At 45.9% G+C, this 18,152-nt stretch overlaps 1 protein-coding gene across 7 annotated transcripts in view; it reads left to right on the forward strand.

Annotated features, from left to right (window-relative positions):
* Window positions 1–18,152, forward strand: part of Sirt2 (Sirtuin 2) — a 376,779-nt gene that overhangs the window by 79,053 nt on the left and 279,574 nt on the right. For 6 of the 7 annotated variants that reach the window (XR_012829495.1, XM_075698294.1, XM_075698296.1 and 3 more), the window contains 2 exons: window positions 2,463–2,569; window positions 10,251–10,307. Coding sequence is in view for 6 of the 7 variants with exons in the window: in XM_075698294.1 (XP_075554409.1) it covers window positions 2,463–2,569; window positions 10,251–10,307 (164 nt within the window). In the remaining variant the exon portion in view is untranslated. The remainder of the gene's footprint in view (window positions 1–2,462; window positions 2,570–10,250; window positions 10,308–18,152) is intronic. The other variant, XM_075698293.1, reaches the window with a different exon arrangement.

Genomic DNA, 18,152 nt, shown 5'->3' on the forward strand with positions numbered 1-18,152 from the left:
TCTTTCTTGGGTAGTCGCACTGTACATCAGGTGGGCAAGTTGGTGTCGATGGCAGTGGATGATGGGATTGCAGCATTACGGCACCCTAGCGCAAGTGCAGAGGGTGGCCTTTACGGCGGGTGACGGTGGCATAAGTCGTAGCTTCTGGCATGGGATGCAGCAATTTGGACTGCACTTCGGAAACGCCCAGTGACCGTCGAAGTTGGTCCTTGTCCATGTTAGTGATCGAGGCTGCCTGAGGATGCAACAAAGGGAACGTCTTGTGCAGTTCTTTGCTCACCAGGACCCTAATGGTCTCTTGGAGGTCATCAGAGCCTAGTGCTTGGATATCACACTGCGGCGTGTGCACTTGGTAGTTACGTTACCTAGTGTGCATTTTCAGTCTTCTCAAATGTCATTGCCTCTGTCAAAAATTCTGCTATAGTCTTCGGCGAGTTTCATAACAAGGCAAAGAGTTCTTACTATATGCTCGCATCAGGAAGTGAACTTTTCCGAGTTGGCATGCCGTAAAAGACTGGTCACCTCCTCTGTTAAGATATGTTTTCATTGGCTGTTGTATTCGGGCTTCAAGCAAAGCTTTGGTCCTTCCTTTCCACACAACGCTCTTGAAGGTGTTCAAGAAGGTGCTGTGAAATAGGTCCCATGTCGTCAGGGTTGACTGTTGATTCTCAATTCATGTCCAAGCGGCATCCCTCAATTAAAAATAGATATGGCGCAGCTTGTTGTTGTAGTTTCATGTTTTGAACATAGTGATCCTTTCCTCGTCTCCAGCCAGCTTTCCAGGTTTTTAAATGCCGATCTGCGGAAGGTCGATGCTTCCTGGGCTGCGGCAACATGATTGGTGTAGATGGCACTGGGGCTGTCATCATGGCTGCTGTTGTGGTCATGCACTTCCTGGTATTCTTGCTAAGAAGTCCTTACTCCGGGGGCAGGTTTCTAAGCCTGACACTAGTATCGTTTAGACAGAATCCAAGAATGAAAAGAATGTTCACTCAGGAAATGCCCATTCAGTCGTCGGCATTCACAGGCACATGTTGCCGTAATCTTCGCACTGTCAGCCAATGCAAGCTGATATGTGCGACGTATGCATAATCTGCACGATACACTATGGTCCAGGAAGATGTTGGTGTTCTCTTCATGATTAGGGTTTGTTTCACGGCAGTGCAGGGGGGTCGGTACATGAATGGAAAGCACCTCCACCAGATGTCCCATTGTAGTGACGGTGAAGAACACACTAGCAAAAACTGTGAATCATGAAAGTTACTCTTTATTGGGCGAACCTGTGCTCAGAAATACAAGTAACAGTCAAGCACAAAGATAGCTGCTATCACAGTTGGCAGTCGCTGAAAATTTTATCTGCAAATCAGACACGTTGGATATTTATGCATAACTGGATGAATCTTCCTAGTGCTTATGTAAGTTCTAGAATGTACACCAATATTCTTGTTGTGCAAAGAATTTGAATACACCTGGCTTGGTGACAGCATAGACAAGAGATCGAGCCATCAATAACATTCAAGGTACTTCCGATACAGAAAGGCACGTCTTGCACTTATTGATAACCTTTAACGTTTGTTAGCCACTGAAATTCGGTCACCGGATAAAGATAAAGAAGTATGCGCTTCAATATTGCAGTATGGTTCAGCACAAACCGTCCTTGTTCATCATTCAGAACCATCGATGTCCTCACCTGCTTCTAAAAAAAGTTGCAAACTGAGCGAAATGTCAAATGCTGGCTCCTTTCTTTGGTACAGGGTAGAAGTTTTAACTTGTAATTTGTGTAATACAGTGTGAACTCAAGCTTTGTTCGACACCATAGATCGCATAGCTACAGTTTGCTCAGACCAGTCTTATGCTAAAAAGCCTGAAGCAAACTGAAATTAACTGACTTCTGCTGTCAAAGTAGCAAGTGTGGAAGGTACGCAGACCTTACGTTGATGCAGGGATTCTCACTAATTACCTTTGTCTTTAACATGTACATGAAAATTCCCCGGTATCTGTATCTGTGTATTTCATTAATCAATTTCTGCCTCCTCTTGATGAAACTTGTACATGTGCCATGCGGACAAGTCGATAATACTATGCAGCATGTCACCATAGGGCAGGATAAAATGGACTGTGCTGAACTAGTTTGTGAACTGTTATAACTTTTTCGGTTCACAAGGAAAACGAAATCAAAGTGCATTGAACCCGAATTGAAGTGGTATATTTTTAACCAGCAAACCGTTTCGACACCCTGGTATGAACAAGGTTTTACTGTATATATAATTATATGCATGCATGTGGCTCAGTTCTGTATGCATTTGGATGAGGCCACATTGTTTTAGTCCTAGGTGGTCATCTACTCTACAATGCCATTGACCAAGTCTGTAAAATAGTTAACCAGTTTTGAGTGCAGTGAGCCATGTCTGTAAGCGTGGTGTCTGGTTGGTCTTAACTGTGGCTGTCTGGGCTCAATGCAGCTGCAGGTATCCCCGACTTCCGCAGCCCAAACAGCGGCATCTACTCCAAGCTGGGGAAGTTCAACCTTCCCTCACCTGAGGCTATCTTTGAGATTGGATACTTTCGGGTAAGCCCATCGTGTTCTGTCATAAAGCACTGCGTGATATTCTACTCGGAGAAATGCATTGCTGTTTACTGTAGTCATGCGTCTGCTCTTCTTGTGACAACTCAGTGGGAGCCTAACTGCGCAGCTCATTAAAGAATTAAAAAATTTGATGGGAGAATGACAAGCAGCTCAAGTTTGTGGAAGGAAAACAAACATTTGGAAAATGTGGCTGATAATCATGCACATGCCATCCCCCAGTGTTGTCAATGTAACATGGTTAAAGGTGACAAACCAGCATGTTCCTGAAGAGAGTAATGAAAAAATTGATGGCCGTTTTCTAGTGAATGTTTCCAACAGAAAACCAATAGCATATTGGCATATTGACACCAATAAGTCTACTCATTCTACAGGTGTATTGGTTGCATAGGTGTACTGGTCCTATTGGCGTATTGGTTAACTCGACCTATTGGTGTTGTAGGCGTGTCGGTCAAATAAGATCCATTGGCAGGGGCCGACGAGGCTTGTTCGCACGAGAAAAACATTTACACCCCGGGTAAAACTTGAGAGTACTCTTTGGGATAGCACTTACCTCGTACATGCAGTGCAATCCTCCAGTTGAAGTCCCTCGAAGACAATGTCTTCCTGAGATAGTTGGGAGCAAGGATGGAGTGGAGTTGCTGCACACGTCACTCTATCCTGTCACTCCACGATGGGAGTAAGAGGAGGAGCACCAACCGTGGCGACCTTGTGCGTTGTTGCACTGCTAAGCTTGAGCGTTTTGATGGGGGCAAAGTGCAAGGCTGCCGATATACCATGCATTTGGGCACGTGAAAAAATCCCAGGTGGTCAAAATTAATCCATTCTTCCACTATGGCAGGTCTCACTATCATATGGTGCTTTTGAAAGGTAAAACCACAAATAAATTTTTTTAATAGGAGGGGCATCAGATTGCTTCACTTTCTTTACTGCACTATCTTCAGGATCAGCCCACATTTTGACGTACAATGACGTGTTAATTAACTAAATAAGTTTTGGTGTTTTACAAGGCAAAACTATGATCTGTTATGAGGCATGCCATAGTGGGGAAAAGTGTCCATGGCGTAATGGTTACAGTATCATATAGGCCTTCTGTTCGAATCTGGCCGTCAGACAATTTCATTTATGATATATATATATATATATATATATATATATATATATATATATATATATATATATATATATATATATATATATATTATGGCAACAAGTGGTTCCAAGGGCACATACCCACATATCCAGTAGCACATATCTGCCCACATTTTTAGATGGCACTATCTTCTGGATCGACCCAGGAAAAATGGTAGAAATACATCTGATGTGAAAAAGTGGCGGTAACTCGCAAGGAACGACGTGGTCTTTAAAGGCACAACAATGATGCCAAGTTCAGAATTGCGTGGGACTGTTGCAAAACTTGGTCAGGAAGCTACCGATGCACGCTAGGAACAGCTTTAAATGTGTTCACAGTGACGGCAGAAAAGGAATGAAAAGTGCACATCTGCTACAAGCTGCTGAAACTTATCAGTAGCACACTTGTGGGGATTGAGGTGCCTTCCCATGCCTCATCCCCTAGCTGGCACATTGTGGTTAGCTCAATCTCCGGGAACCGGGAATTCTTAAAATTTTTTAGGTTCTTTCATTCACAGTCCACAGGTAACCAAATAATCATTCCAAGCCATCACTTCTCCCGCCACATGCATCCTAATACTGCGTATCTACCACACGCCCATTCCACTGCATATCAACATTTTTTTTTTCTACACACAGCCCATGAATGGAATACCCTTCCTTCTGACATCACTCTCATCACTCACATTTCCTGTTTCAAAGCTGCCATCGAAGACCATCTTTCAAGTCACACTACTCAACCTGACATGCCGTTTTTTTTTTCAATATGTGCCCACCCCTCATGTAATGTCCCATTTAGGGACCTTTGAGGTATAATAAATAAATAAATAAACTGTCACCGTAATGACAGCTGGCAGACATAGCTAACACGCCAGAGCTAATTTCTGCTCAAATCATACTTCTCCCTCCTGGGATTGAGTCACTGCACAAGCAAACATCACCGGGACGCACCCTAATTGGCCTACCAACTGGCAGCGCCTGGGCGCCGTCTCCACCCGAGCTCTCTTCCACTGAGCACTTTATCGCCACGGGAGATGCTCACAGGCCCGCAATGGGCTAGTTGCGTGGGACCTTTGCTCGTGCGACCTCTCGTGCTTGCACTTGGGAGACTGCTACTCGGCTGCACAGCGGGTGCACGTAGTTGATCTGTCTTGCAGTGAGCCTTTGCCCGTAAGTGCCGTGACTGTTGCACTGTGCTGTATCTTGGGTCAAGAAACGCATGCTTGTGGGCGATCTGACTCCTGTGGCGATCTCAGACATACTCTTGGGACAAAGAAATGTCACCACAGCAGTGGGAACAATCACAAGGGCATATATTGCACCTTTGTCACACCAATGCCAGCTAGCCAAATTACTACCAATAGAACATGCTGATAGGTGCAGATGAAATGAGAAAGTCCGACTCACTGCAACAGGATATTGAGTGAACACGTGTGCCTCCATGCTGGACACCAATGCTTAATTGTTAGCTTATACAGTCATGCGAATGGTGTCTCGTTTGAACGATTGAAGTTGTCCATCCTGGCGTGCCCCACTCCAAAGCGTTTCCCGGGACTGTCCCGCAAAGCATGTTGACGCACGCACAACATGTCCATGCAGCTAGCCAACCCCAAGCAAGAGGCTACTCCCTTTTATGTCTGAGTAACCCCCCAATAGGTGGTATTAGCAGCGAAACTCTTGCGCCATCTCTCCTACTATTCTGCAGTTACATCGACTGCCACTGGCACTTAGCTACATAGAGAAGCCAGATTAGAGGTAACATTAGAGCCGCGCAGGGAAAACAACATCAGGGGATGCATGAGAGACGAGTGTCCCCACATCCTCCCAAGCTTAAATCGCTACATACTCTGGCAAAACGTCCCATGTTCTAACATCAATGCGTGCTTCGCGAACAAGAGGTAGTACATGCTGCAGTGGCTACACCGAGGAAATGTCCATGCTCTCTTAGAGTCCATACAACGCTCACCGACAATGTCTCTGGGGTACACCACCAATGTCTGCTGCTCACAGCGGCTGCTCTCCAGGCTCGACGGCATGACTCCTGGCCAGGATTCTGGAAATGATGACATAGTAGTCTGTACGAGCAAGCGTACATCACACTGACGCACCCTACTGGCAAGAGCCGCAGTAGCCGTTGGTGACTGATGGCTCTTCTCGCAGTCACCGAGAGTTGCGAGCTGGACACAGACGGGTGCTGAAGTTACTCCGCCAAACTGGCCACAGGCATATAAACTGTCTGGGGATGGCTGGATTGTTTTACTGGGCAGCAGCGCAGACAATGTTCAGGAGACAGCAAACCAGGGGTGACTCCACTCATGCTACATACACTCAATGCACTCGACAAACACAGAAGTAGTGCAAGGAAGAGCAATTTTGCATGCTTATCGCCCATGCAGTACAGTGTTCAGTTCAGCTATCAAAATATCAGGTGGCTACTCAGATGCTAAGTTCAGGTGAACAAGCACACTTTCTCGAGTCGAACGAGTAATTTCAATTGATGCGAGGCTAACTAGAATGAGGGAAGCAAAGTACAACACCTCATCTCCACTGTCCTCCACGTGTGACAGGCAGCTCCGAATAGCTGTAGGCCTAATGAGTGACTACTCAGCAGCAACCGGCATCCAAAAACAACACCCAAAATGGGCGCAAAACAGGCAACCGCAAGGAGATCTAGCTCTGTGAGGTGTTCCTACCTTACACACAGCATCTGAGCAGACAGTGCTTACTGTTCCAGATGGTGCCTGGTGCCAGGCCACAATACCAGACAGCCCATAGTGGCACCTGTCGCCTGTGGCCATCTGTCGCATGCAGCCATCCAGCTCCCATAGTTGCGACTCCCAGAGTCAGATGTAGAAAAAGCTATTTACATAAGAAACTTGGACCACCCATGAGGCTTCTGAACTCACTTGCTTCGGACTAGCCGACACTCTGTGGGCTCTAGGCCTCGCTCTCCCAGGATGCAGGCCATGTGGCTCTCGTATTGAAAAATATATTTCAAGAACTTCTAGAAAGGCTTAGCATGTTTGTATGATCAAACACGCCTCAGCAACTATGACCTCTCTCAAGGAAGCATGCTGCCGACACTAGCGATGCAAATCCATGCTATGCCTACGCTTCAGTTCAAATGAAGGTTGTCTCGAATCAAGCGAAATCATCAAAAATATCGTCCGATGCTCAGAGAGCTTCACATTGGGCAGCCAGATGTAGGGTCTCAAACATTCTCTTGGGCTAAAGAAAAATGAACACAGTAGTACAAGGGCATTCCATGCACTTTTCATATGCCAATGCCAGCTAGCTGTAATACTATCAATAGAATGCTGATGAGTGCGGAAGAATCAAGGAAGTCCGACTCACTGCAACAGGATATAGACTGAATATGTTCACTCCCATTCTTGACACCAATGCCTAATCATTCGCGTGTACAGTCTCGCCAACAGTGTTGCATTCGGAGGATCGAGTTCATCCATCCCAGTGCCCTGCTCCAAAGCCTTTCTCGGGACGGCCTTGCAAAGCATGTTGGCGCACATGCAAAATGCTCGCGCAGCTGGCCGACCTCAAGCCAAAGAGCGAGAGGCTACTCTCTTTTGCACTCGAGTAACCTCACCGATAAGTGGCATTAGCAGAACAGCATTCACGCCATCTCTCCTACTATTCTGCAAGTACATTGACCGCCATTAGTGATTAGATATCCAGAGAAGCCACATTACAAGTAAGGCGAAAGCCATATAGAAAACAGCATCAGCGGACGTGTGAAAGTTGTGTGTCTGCACGCTCCGGAGTCTTCTCTGTGCCATGTCGGAGAGTTGACGAACCCTGCTGTAGCACCTTTGTGTGCTGGGGAGTGGAGGACTGTCATGCCCTTTCCTGACGATTGCTCGTATGGTGAGCCTTGTGCAAACCCATCTACACATAACTGACCCCCAACTCAGCTTGGCATGGCATCAGAGCAGGCCCTTTCAAAGCCCTCGTTCCTGCTAGACCTCCTGGCTAGCCCTGTCCTTCAATGCGAAGGACGGACTTGTCCTGTGATGTGGATGACACCGACAGCATGAGGTACATTCGCCTTGGCGACCCTCTGCTTTCGGCTACAGGGAGCGATCCCTTCCTTGGACACCCCTTCAGTGATGTCAACCTCTTGAATGTGTACCCTAATCCTAGTCATGAGAATTAAGGTTTCCTCACCTCTTCAAAACACACGCAGAGCAGGTGCCCAATAGCTCCTCCAATGCACTGTCCCCACTCACTGGTGGCATTTTGTGCCAAGCACAGTTGAGTTCCCCTTATGCCACATTGGAGCCACCCTGGTTAGATGCTGGCACGAATACACTTGCTGGCCTCCCTTTATCCCCAGCATCGTTCACTGTGCCACGTTGGTGCCACTCCGCTCTGTGGGTTCATTTGCGGACCTTTCCCTACCCTGACCACATGCCAATGTGTTGCCTACATTGTACCGGAGCCACCCTGCTGGGACAAACTTGCTCACTGGCCTCTCGTTGTCCTTCAGTGCCCAAGGTGCTGCATTGGTGCCACCCTGCTTTGATGCTAGCATACTTGGTGGCCTACCTTTGTCCCGAGCACCTTTCTTGGAAAAATGCACTGTGGTGCAGCATTCCCACTCTACCGTAAGCATGTGCTTATTCGTTGGCCTTTCTTTGTCCCGAGCGCAGTTAAATATGTGGTGCACCACAGCTGCGACTCCCTGTCTCGCTCTTGGTGCAATACCGCTCGCTGGCCTCTCCTTGTCCCAAGCACAGCTGGTAGACAATGTTGAGCGTGAGTCACTGCACTCAGCCAACAATGTTGCTGCATTTTCAGACTGCCGCTTGCCTCGTGCACAACTGAGTGACATTTTCAATGCACATGAGCCACCCCCTTCCGCCATTGATTGCTGGTCATGTGAGGCCTGATGCAGCTGTCACAGTGGCAACCCAGCTCACCTCCAAGCCGTTTACTGGGCCCTTAGCATTAGGAATGGGTGTGCATTTTGGAGAACAGGTGGTGGTTGGCCCTTCTCAGATTGCCGCACCTTGTCTGGAGCAAACATCGCTGCACACCACAGCACCACAGCTTCTCTGAGTCCTGATGAAAGCGACCAACTCTAAGCCTAGTGCTCTAAAGGGAGACCTCCAGTCCCCTCAGCTAGGCATGCCAAGCAGACTACGGATACTTCTCCACAAATACTGAGGTTATTCGGACTGCAAGAGTGCTACAGAGTACCTTGAGGCACTGCACCTCAATCAACGGGCAGTGCAGCTGGATGACAGCGCTATGGTAGGCACTGTATTGCCCATCTCACTTACAGCCCATGCGGCACAGTGGTGCCGACTTGTCCGCCACGAAGCTCATTTGGTGGAGGAGGTTGGGATGCTTTTCCGCAGTGATTTCCTCCCTCCTGACTAGAAGTGCTGCATGCGTCGCAATCAAGAGCTTCTGACCAGACACCCCGACGAGTCTCTGCTCAAGTACGTGAGGGCTATGCAGGAGCTCTATCTTTTTGCTCACCCTTTGGCATCTGACATTGAAAAAGAGGACCAGGTAATCCCTCAAGCCCATCGTACCTTTGCAGCTTACGTTTGGAGTGCCCATTATTGTGACCTAAACGAGTTGGCCTCCGATGTGAAGCGGGATTCAGGGAAACACACTGGCTGTGAGAGCCTACTGCCCACCGCCACGGCCGTCTGCCTCTCTTGAACCTCGTTGCACATGGGCTGGTGGTGACTCGTCACCCCATAATTCCCCAAAATACGAGGCAGCTTCAGCCATGAGAAAGCACCGAGATGTGCATGACATTTTTTACCATGCTCTCGACCTGTACTCGTACACTCAGGTGCACTGTTGTGCTCCGCACGGCCAATGAGGGCAAATCTGATCATGGTACTCCTTTGTTTAGTGAATGGAAACCACCTAGCGCTCGAGATGCACACAGGCTTCCTCAATCGGACCGAGGCATTGCCTGCTACCATTCTCATAAATGCAGCCATATTGCCTGAACATTCAGTGCACGCCCTAACCTCACCGCTGACAACAGTAGGAGTACATGATGTTGAAATGCAACCTCTAGCACCAATGGCATGTTGCACTGGAACTAACTGAAACTGCGCTATTCTGTGCACTCGCGTATTCTTTGTTGCAGTGTCACAGCCTGTGAAAACACAGGAAAAGACAGGTAGGGACTGGTCCTGCCCCTTCTTGAACAAATGGAAAGTGAGCTGCTATACAAACGCTGTCAAGGAAAACAGTTGTTGCCCCTATGAAGACAAGTCTCGTTGTCGAAATAAGGTTTCCCTCGTTTGACCAGTTTGGCCATTTAGGGTAAATTGTTTTTCTTTTTGAGCTGTAGTAATAACAGAAGAGGAATAAAAAAAATACTATAGTCAACTTGCTGCTGGTGGTAATCAAACCCATGACCTCCTCGTGAAGTGCGTCATACTTCACCTACACCGACAGCTATCGCCGTTTCACTCTTTTACACAAGGCCTTGGTTGACCTCGGTGCATGGTACCTTGCCAAGACACCTTGTGCTCTCCCCTTGCAGAGGAATCCAGCCCCATTTTATGCCCTGGCCCGCCAACTCTTCCCACAGGATCTTAAGGTGAGTGCACTTTGCATGAGCAGGGCTTCACATTGTGCTAGCTTGTGTCTCTTTCATTGTTCATGTGGAGTTGCACATTTTTTTCTACCGTGCTTCACATAGTGTCTGCCAGTCTCTTTGCTCTTACTGCTCACTGCTCAACAGTGCAACAACTGAGGTGGGATTCTTTGGAAGGGCTCAGTTCTAACACATTATACATTAAGGGAAAACTCGGGAAAACGGAAATTTGACTGTAAGATGTAGAGTTTAAGTTCATGAAAGTTATGACCTGGTTGGTTGAAGGGCCCGGCGACGGCTTTGGGAAGCTTTTTAGCTGTGTCCGCGTGATGTCCGTTTAATCTGACATTCATTGATTGTCCTGTTTCACCAATATATTGTCTCTTACAGAAGGGACATCCAAGCCTATATCAAATCCGAACTTGTACATATAAAGCTAGATTTCACTTTGTGTGTATAACTATTTGCGGTGATTTTAATTTTAATATCACTTTGAAGGTGCCTGCAGGTTTGGCACCTGGGGCGACAACATGCTTTTATTACAGGGGAACGCTGTTGGCTGACTTTTGCGTGCACTAACATGTCTTTAACGTTCCTGTTACGGCGGTAGGTAACCCTAGGTACATTGGGAAACGCTTTTCGCAGACGGTCGTTACTTGATAATATTGGGTGGTAATAGGGCTACAAAAATTAATTTTGTTATAAATGCCGGAGGTCTGCTGTCTGTCAGATTCTGGTGTTGGCTGTTTTTTCGCCAATTCCAACTGTCTCTCCAATCTTGACGCGGCATCATAAGCCCTATCGAGAGCAACTTGGGGATAGTTCCTTTCTGCTAGCGTTATTTTAAGGTCATTTGGGTGGTGGATATAATCGTGGTCTTCATTGCAGAAGAATAGTTAGATACGATGAAACATGCTGTGTGATTTTGGAGGGATTCTAGTGTGTTTATCTGTGTGACTTTTTTTTTAATTTGAACATACTGCAGGCTTTGATGGCACTTAGAGGAGTGTTTACAAAGGTAGAACAACAGCAATCATGAACAGAAATGAATGGTTTTAACTTTGGTTACAAAAGATTCCACAAAAGAAACACACATCACTGTTAGCTAAGTCGTTCCAGTAAGAGATAGCGAAGGGAAACAGTGAATATTTATGGATATTAACGTGGCTTGGAGGTTGGTGAACTTCCTTACTGTGGTTGGTTCTTGATGAGTGTAAAAATGGATCAAGTAAGTAACATGACTGTGGAATTTTGAAGTGACCATGGTACAAAAGGTAAATGAATTTAAGTTTTAATATTATTCTTCGTTGTGCCAGTAGTTTCTAAATGTGCTTTCGATAATAGTTCAGAGGCATTGGATTGCATTGAATAATCAGAATATATGAATCTGATTGCCAGTTTTTCTATGTGCTCTACTTTATCAATTGGGTGTTTTTGATAAGGGCTGCAGATTAAGTCAGCATATTCTTATGATGGTCTGACAAGTGTTTTGCAGGCATTTAATTTGACCTGTGGCAGAGTATTGCACAGCTTCCTTCTTAAGAAGGATAGGTTACCTCCTGCAGTCTGACATGTGGAGTAGGTGTGAGGTTCGCAGTTAAGGTATGACGGGACATTAAGGCCCAAGTATTTTACCTGATTGCATTTGACGAATGCTGTGTTTCCAAGAGTATGCATAAAGTGAAGTGGATTTTTCTTGTTAGTCAATGTGATGCATTTTGTTTTCGACGCATTAGGTCTCATGCCTCATGTGTCGCACCATGAACGGATGGATTGAAGTGAATTGTTTAGTTCGATTTGGTGTCCTAAATTACGTGCAACTGTCTATACTATACAATCATCAGCAAAAAGCTGCATTCAGACCATTCCATGAATATTGAACTGGATATCACTGACATACATAAGAAATAAAATATGAGCAAGAACGGAAACTTGTGAAACTCCTGAGTAAATTTCAAGTTGCTGCAAGACATTTTTATCAATGCCAACCTTTGTTTTAGATGTAATAGAAAGCTGCAAATCCATGAAATTATTTTGCTGTCAGTACCAAATGCCGAGAGCTTTGTAATTAAAGCTTGATGCGGGACAATGTTTTTAACGCCTTGGAAAAATTCTACGAAAACTGCATCTATTTCGTTTCCATCATCTATTGCATTAGATATTTCATCTGTTAACTCAGTGAGTTGGGTTACGGTTGACAGACCTGATCTAAATCCATGTTGTCGGCTGTAAAGCAATTTGTTATTTTATAAATGGGATATTATGGCCTTAAAGATTGTGTTCTAATAGGTTGCAACATGCACTTCTTAACGACACAGGGCAGTAGTTGTTTAATTATAATTGCTGTTTCACTATAATATCCTGGGAAGTGCATTTCCATTATCAAAACTATAATTTTTCTCGGTGAATGCCAGTATGTTGCACACAGCAGCATAGGTGGTGCTCTTTGATTAAGGGGCACCCTTGTCCTAGGAGGCCAAAAATTGCAATAAAATCGGATTTTCAAAACTGACATTACCAAAGTCTATAACTCTTTTTACAGTAATCTCTTAAGTATCTTGCATCACGGATCAATATTTCAGCCAGATAGTAACAAAATTAACCTCATGAACCAGTGTCCCTCCTATGTTCAGTTGTTTTTTGAAATTTTCATGCAGTGCACTTTTTTTTTTTTACTCTTTGCAATCGCCATCGTTGATATCTCAGCACCCAGAGCAGGTATCGCATTTTCTTGCTGTAGGAAGCTGCATGTATGATAAGGGGTATAATGGCAAGAAGATTTTAGAACTATGGCTTCAAAATTTAATTACTTTTCTCTTTCTTGCCACATTGTTCCCACATTGCGAAATATGAACTTCAATGTATTATAAGGGCTTTCATATTGGCCACTTTTTAAAAGTGCTCGCATTATTGCTTTCCTCACATTTTGGGCTAAATGCATTAAAATAAAATTCTTATTTTGCAATTTACTTACATTGAGGCCTAGATTAATGTGATGTGATTTCTAATGAATTTTAATTAGCTCTTTAAATATTTGACATGCAGAATACCGAAATGATACTTGAAATCAACATGAACAACTAAACAAGTATATGCATAATCTCATCAAGATTGGCAGAAAAATTAAAAAATAAAGAAATTTTCACTCTTAAAATCAGGCTGCCACCTTATCCTGAGCTTAAAGTACAGCTATATGGCACATATAGTATGTGCCATATAGTATGTGCCTATCTTTATGGTAATGTGCGTACCAAGTGATATCCCATATCTGGCCTGTGTAAGGCATCTTAACCTTGCACACCTACGAAGTCACAGACTTTGAAGTGTTGTGTTTAGTTTAGATTATGTGCACGCTTCTTGTAAGAAACCCAGCTACATATTTCCTGCCCTGATTACTTCAACACTGAAAACAAAAATGGCACATTTGCAGATGAAAGAAATTGGCATCAGTACGTGATAAGCTTAGTTGGCATTGGCTACTTTGGCTCAGTGTTGTGTAGTGGGTTGCAAGTACATGGCAGCTGCATATAGTCATGTAGATTAGGTAGGAAAGTATTGAGCAAATCAAACAAGCTGGCTAAACAGCAGTACATGTAGAGTACACTGGAACCTAATTGAACCGTACCTGACTGGGACGCAAAGAAAGTATGTTTTAAGTGGTACTACGGCTTACCTGAGAAATATGCACTTGCCTGTGAGATCACACATGTTTCACAAGAAAAGCAGAAAACCTTTTTATTTCATGGAAAGAGGCTACAAGAAATCCCTCAGTTTTGTTTGCTGCTTCAGTGACCTCGCAGCGACAACTGCAGTCTCGAAGTTATCCACGTGCAATGCGTCCATTTATCCCTCTTTTCAGTGAACAGCCACATCATATCTAGTGCTTGCGCTGTTTCCGCAACTGGCAGACACGGCGCATCTTTCAGCTCAGCATCGTCCTCACTAGCACTTGAGCAGGGTGACTTGGCACTGGCAAAGTTAAAGATGTCACTGCCAGACAAATTTTCACATGTTTCAGCATTATTGTCAACATTCTGCACTTTGTCGCTCCAAAAATTCTGCAAGCACTGCCTCGCAGTCGTCATCAGTAGCCTTTTAGTCCGTATCAACTTCACTTGGCTTCCTGGGTGGATACAACAAACTGTGCACATGCAAAACAGTTCGTCACAGTTCCAGCTTTTGTTTGCTGCCAGCACGTTTGCTGCCAGCACCCAGCACATTGATGCTGGAAGTCTCGTCATTTTCAATCCAAAAAAGTCGCAGTTTTGCCCGAAAGGCGAAGCATCGATTGTTAGCAAATCAACGGACAGCCTGCAAAATAAGGATACTAGATCTGTCAGCCGTATAAAGCTGTAAACATAGGCATACTAACTAAATTAACAAGCATAGTGTCAGGCACGCACAAGCAAACATGGTCACATCTCACTCGATGACCGCAGAAACGCTGTCAAAACGCCGGAGTGAGGAAACGCGACAGCAGCAGTGAGCAAATTGACCTTCGTGCTCCCTCTCGCTTCAACGCGACCTAAGTGGTGAAAACACAACGCACACGAAGCTATCAGCACTCGGCATGCACTCTGTCCTATCGGAGATCGCTTTCTAAAATAGGGCCCACGCAGCCGCGCCACACACAAGCAGCCACCACCGAAGTAGACCCCCTGCGCCCCCCCCCCCTCACTCTACGCCTCCCGGTGCCTTGTGTGCGAGTTTCAGGAGCCATTGTCGGCCCACCTTTGTACACTTTCACTCGCACATATGGCGCGCGGCGACGATGCTACCAGCCTTGGACTTTATACGGAACATCACGGCAACATCGCTAGCAGAAATGCACCTGGTGTGTCTGTAACTGCTATCACAGTAAAAGTAGGATGAGGGCGCTGCGAGTCAACAAGATATTAGGGAGGCGCACGCAGCGGGTTCAGCCGTCTCTGTCCCCAGGGCCAATGTAACGCAAAACTATTCCAGTCTGTTTTTATGCCCGTATGCGCGAAGCCTGAACCATTTTGACCCATCACAAAGCACTAATGGTGGATTTGGAATGAAAACGGATTGGAATAGTTTTACATTATACAAGAAGGTTAAGCATTGCATGCTTCGGAATCGCCCTGGTCTACTATGTAGAAATGGCTTTCTACAAACCACAGTAGTTCATAATTCTGGTTTCTCTGTATGGGCTGTTGCTGAAGCGCATTTCCAGGCACTTCACACACATTGTTGAGACATTAAAGAAAAATGTATTTATTAAAAATGTCGGGTTATTTTTTCAAAATTCAGACTCACTATTGCAGAATGCATTTTCTGTGGTTGCTACCACTAATTAAAAGTCTACAGGTAGTATTACCAAAGTGTGCATGCACTCGACAGTTTCAGTATCAGGGTAACCTGCTTCAAGGTTAGCTTAAGACAGTTGCAGTACAGTGCTCGTGTTGGTTTATTCGGCGTTTCGTCGTGCTTTCACACTTCCGTATTCAATTACTCCACCAAAACTCCAACAGATTGGCCTGCTCCAAACTGCTCCAAAATGAAATTTTATCTGCTAAGAATTTTTCCAAACAGAAATTTTATCTGCTCTAAAACACAATTTTACGGGCTCCCAAATCGCTTTGGGCAGTCCCATTCGCGATTCCCTTTTGTGGAGGTCTCGAATCTCACAGAACTACCAGCTACCATGAGTTTGGATTAGTGAGCCGCGTCAGCCGTTGCCTTGCTTAATTTAGTGCCCCACTGTGCGAGTGCTCAGGTTGCAAATCTGGGCGGGGGGGGTGAAGCACCAAGCACTGCACACATAAGAAAGCACCGTATTGCCGTAAGTTAGCGAAAACAGTTTGTCTCTGGCGACACTTATCACTGCACAAATGCCCAGTAGTGGGTTGGTGCGGCAATCAAAAAAGCTCTCGCGCTAAGGGCAAGAAAGACAGGCAGGGAGCGTGTCGCTGTGAGAGGATGGCTCCCCATGGCATGCCCCTAGGGAAGAGTTCCCTATACTCCTTGCCCTTGCAATGACTAATGGGCTCATACGTGAGAGCTCGGGCAATTTCTGTCTGCTTGGGCCTCCGATTAGTGCGGCTCAGTGTAATATGACCATGCAAGCACTAGGCGCCGCTCTTCAGCTTAGCGTTTAAAAAGGAACAACACAAGGTACACGCTCACTGTAGGTGCAAGGCACAGCAGACGAGGTCAAGTCTGATGCCCAAACAAAGGGGCCGTCAGATGAGAGGGAGGAACCGTGTACGTACCAAGTGATATCCCAAGAGGTCTCTCTTCCACTCGCTTTGCCCATCCTGCTGGTCACGCCGCCATAGCTCTGCGGCCACTGCGGTCGGCAGTGCCAAGTGCCACCGCTGCAAACTTGTCCGTGGCAAAGGCCACCCTTGGCAACCATCGCGAGTGGAAAAGTAGGGACAACAAATCAAGTGAATACCCACATAAAAGTGCAGGGGTACACCTCCGTCTCCGCATCCTCCTCTACTTAATTACCCCCTTACGAGTCTGTCGAAGCAGCTGGTAGTCACTTGTGCTCAAAAGACAATTGAGCCTTTCATGCAAATGTTAACTTCAGCCCAGCAGCTACTGCTAACGCCACGTTTCGAACATACAAACTAAGGCACTTTCATGCACTATGTACAAAAAGCATATAACGATAGTGGTAAATTTTAAAAATTCACCGACGGTTACGATACTCCCTAATGTAAAATTGGAGTGCAGCTCTATACGTGTTTTCATTTTGCGATATGTTGGCTGGCACGGATAATCTTTCTTGTGAGGGATGTTTCAAATAGACTGAAGTATGGCACGACTGCCTCACTAATTGGGAGATCACGAGAGGCAGCGCATGGGCGATGTGTGGGCACAATTCATAGCAGCCGCTGAAGACAGACCTCTGCTCATGCAATGCTTTGGTGAAGACGGCACACTCTACTCTGGTGCCATCTCGTAGCCATCGTCGCTGCAGAGTCCATCTTGTACAGCACTACGCTTTTTAAGCGAAGCTTTCTTTGCCTCTTCCTTTGACTTTCCCCACTGCTGCTGTTGCCGCTGTTCTTGTTGCTGCTGCTGTCTGCCACACCGCGTCAGAGGATGGTTCAGAGCGTGTGTATACATGACGGAAGCATGGCAGAGAGAAAAGGCGATATGAGGAAGAAACTCATTTAGACCATTCTGTCGCATCGCATGTGCATAGTAGCCTCTGGACAGCTGTAACTATCCATGACCCCCCCCCGCAGCAGCACTGCAGAGCTTATCTTTATGGTGATGTGCAAGACCAGAGTGAAGCTAGATAGACTGGTAGACAGGAGGGGGGCAGAGAATGGGTAGAACCGATGCAAAACAAATGAATGGTAGCCTTGCAACTCTTCACTCAGAATTCCTATATACAAGAGAGAGGGAGGGAGAAGGTGATGTGAGAAGGCAAGGAAACACTACTACTATAGGCACGACAGCAGTTGTAGGCAAGCTCAATAAAATTTGAGTTCAAAAGTAAGGTATAGATCATTTCTGCTATTTCTGAAAAATAAACACCACACAAACTTATGCAGGGCGTGCTGAAGCAGTGCCTCATTAAAGCACACTGTAGTGTCGCCTAGAAATTACATCTAGCCAACACTATGGAAGCAGTCACACGTCAAATCAACGCTTCTGTGCCTACCGGGGTAGCTTTGCGGCTATGGCATTATGGAGGTTGCGGGTTCAATTTTGACCGCGGCAGCCGCATTTCATCATCATCATCATCAGCCTGGTTACGCCCACTGCAGGGCAAAGGCCTCTCCCATGTTTCTCCAACAATCCCGGTCATGTACTAATTGTGGCCATGCCGTCCCTGCAAACTTCTTAAACTCATCCGCCCACCTA

This window comes from Dermacentor variabilis, chromosome 7, assembly GCF_050947875.1.
Source record: "Dermacentor variabilis isolate Ectoservices chromosome 7, ASM5094787v1, whole genome shotgun sequence".
NCBI lineage: Eukaryota > Metazoa > Arthropoda > Arachnida > Ixodida > Ixodidae > Dermacentor > Dermacentor variabilis.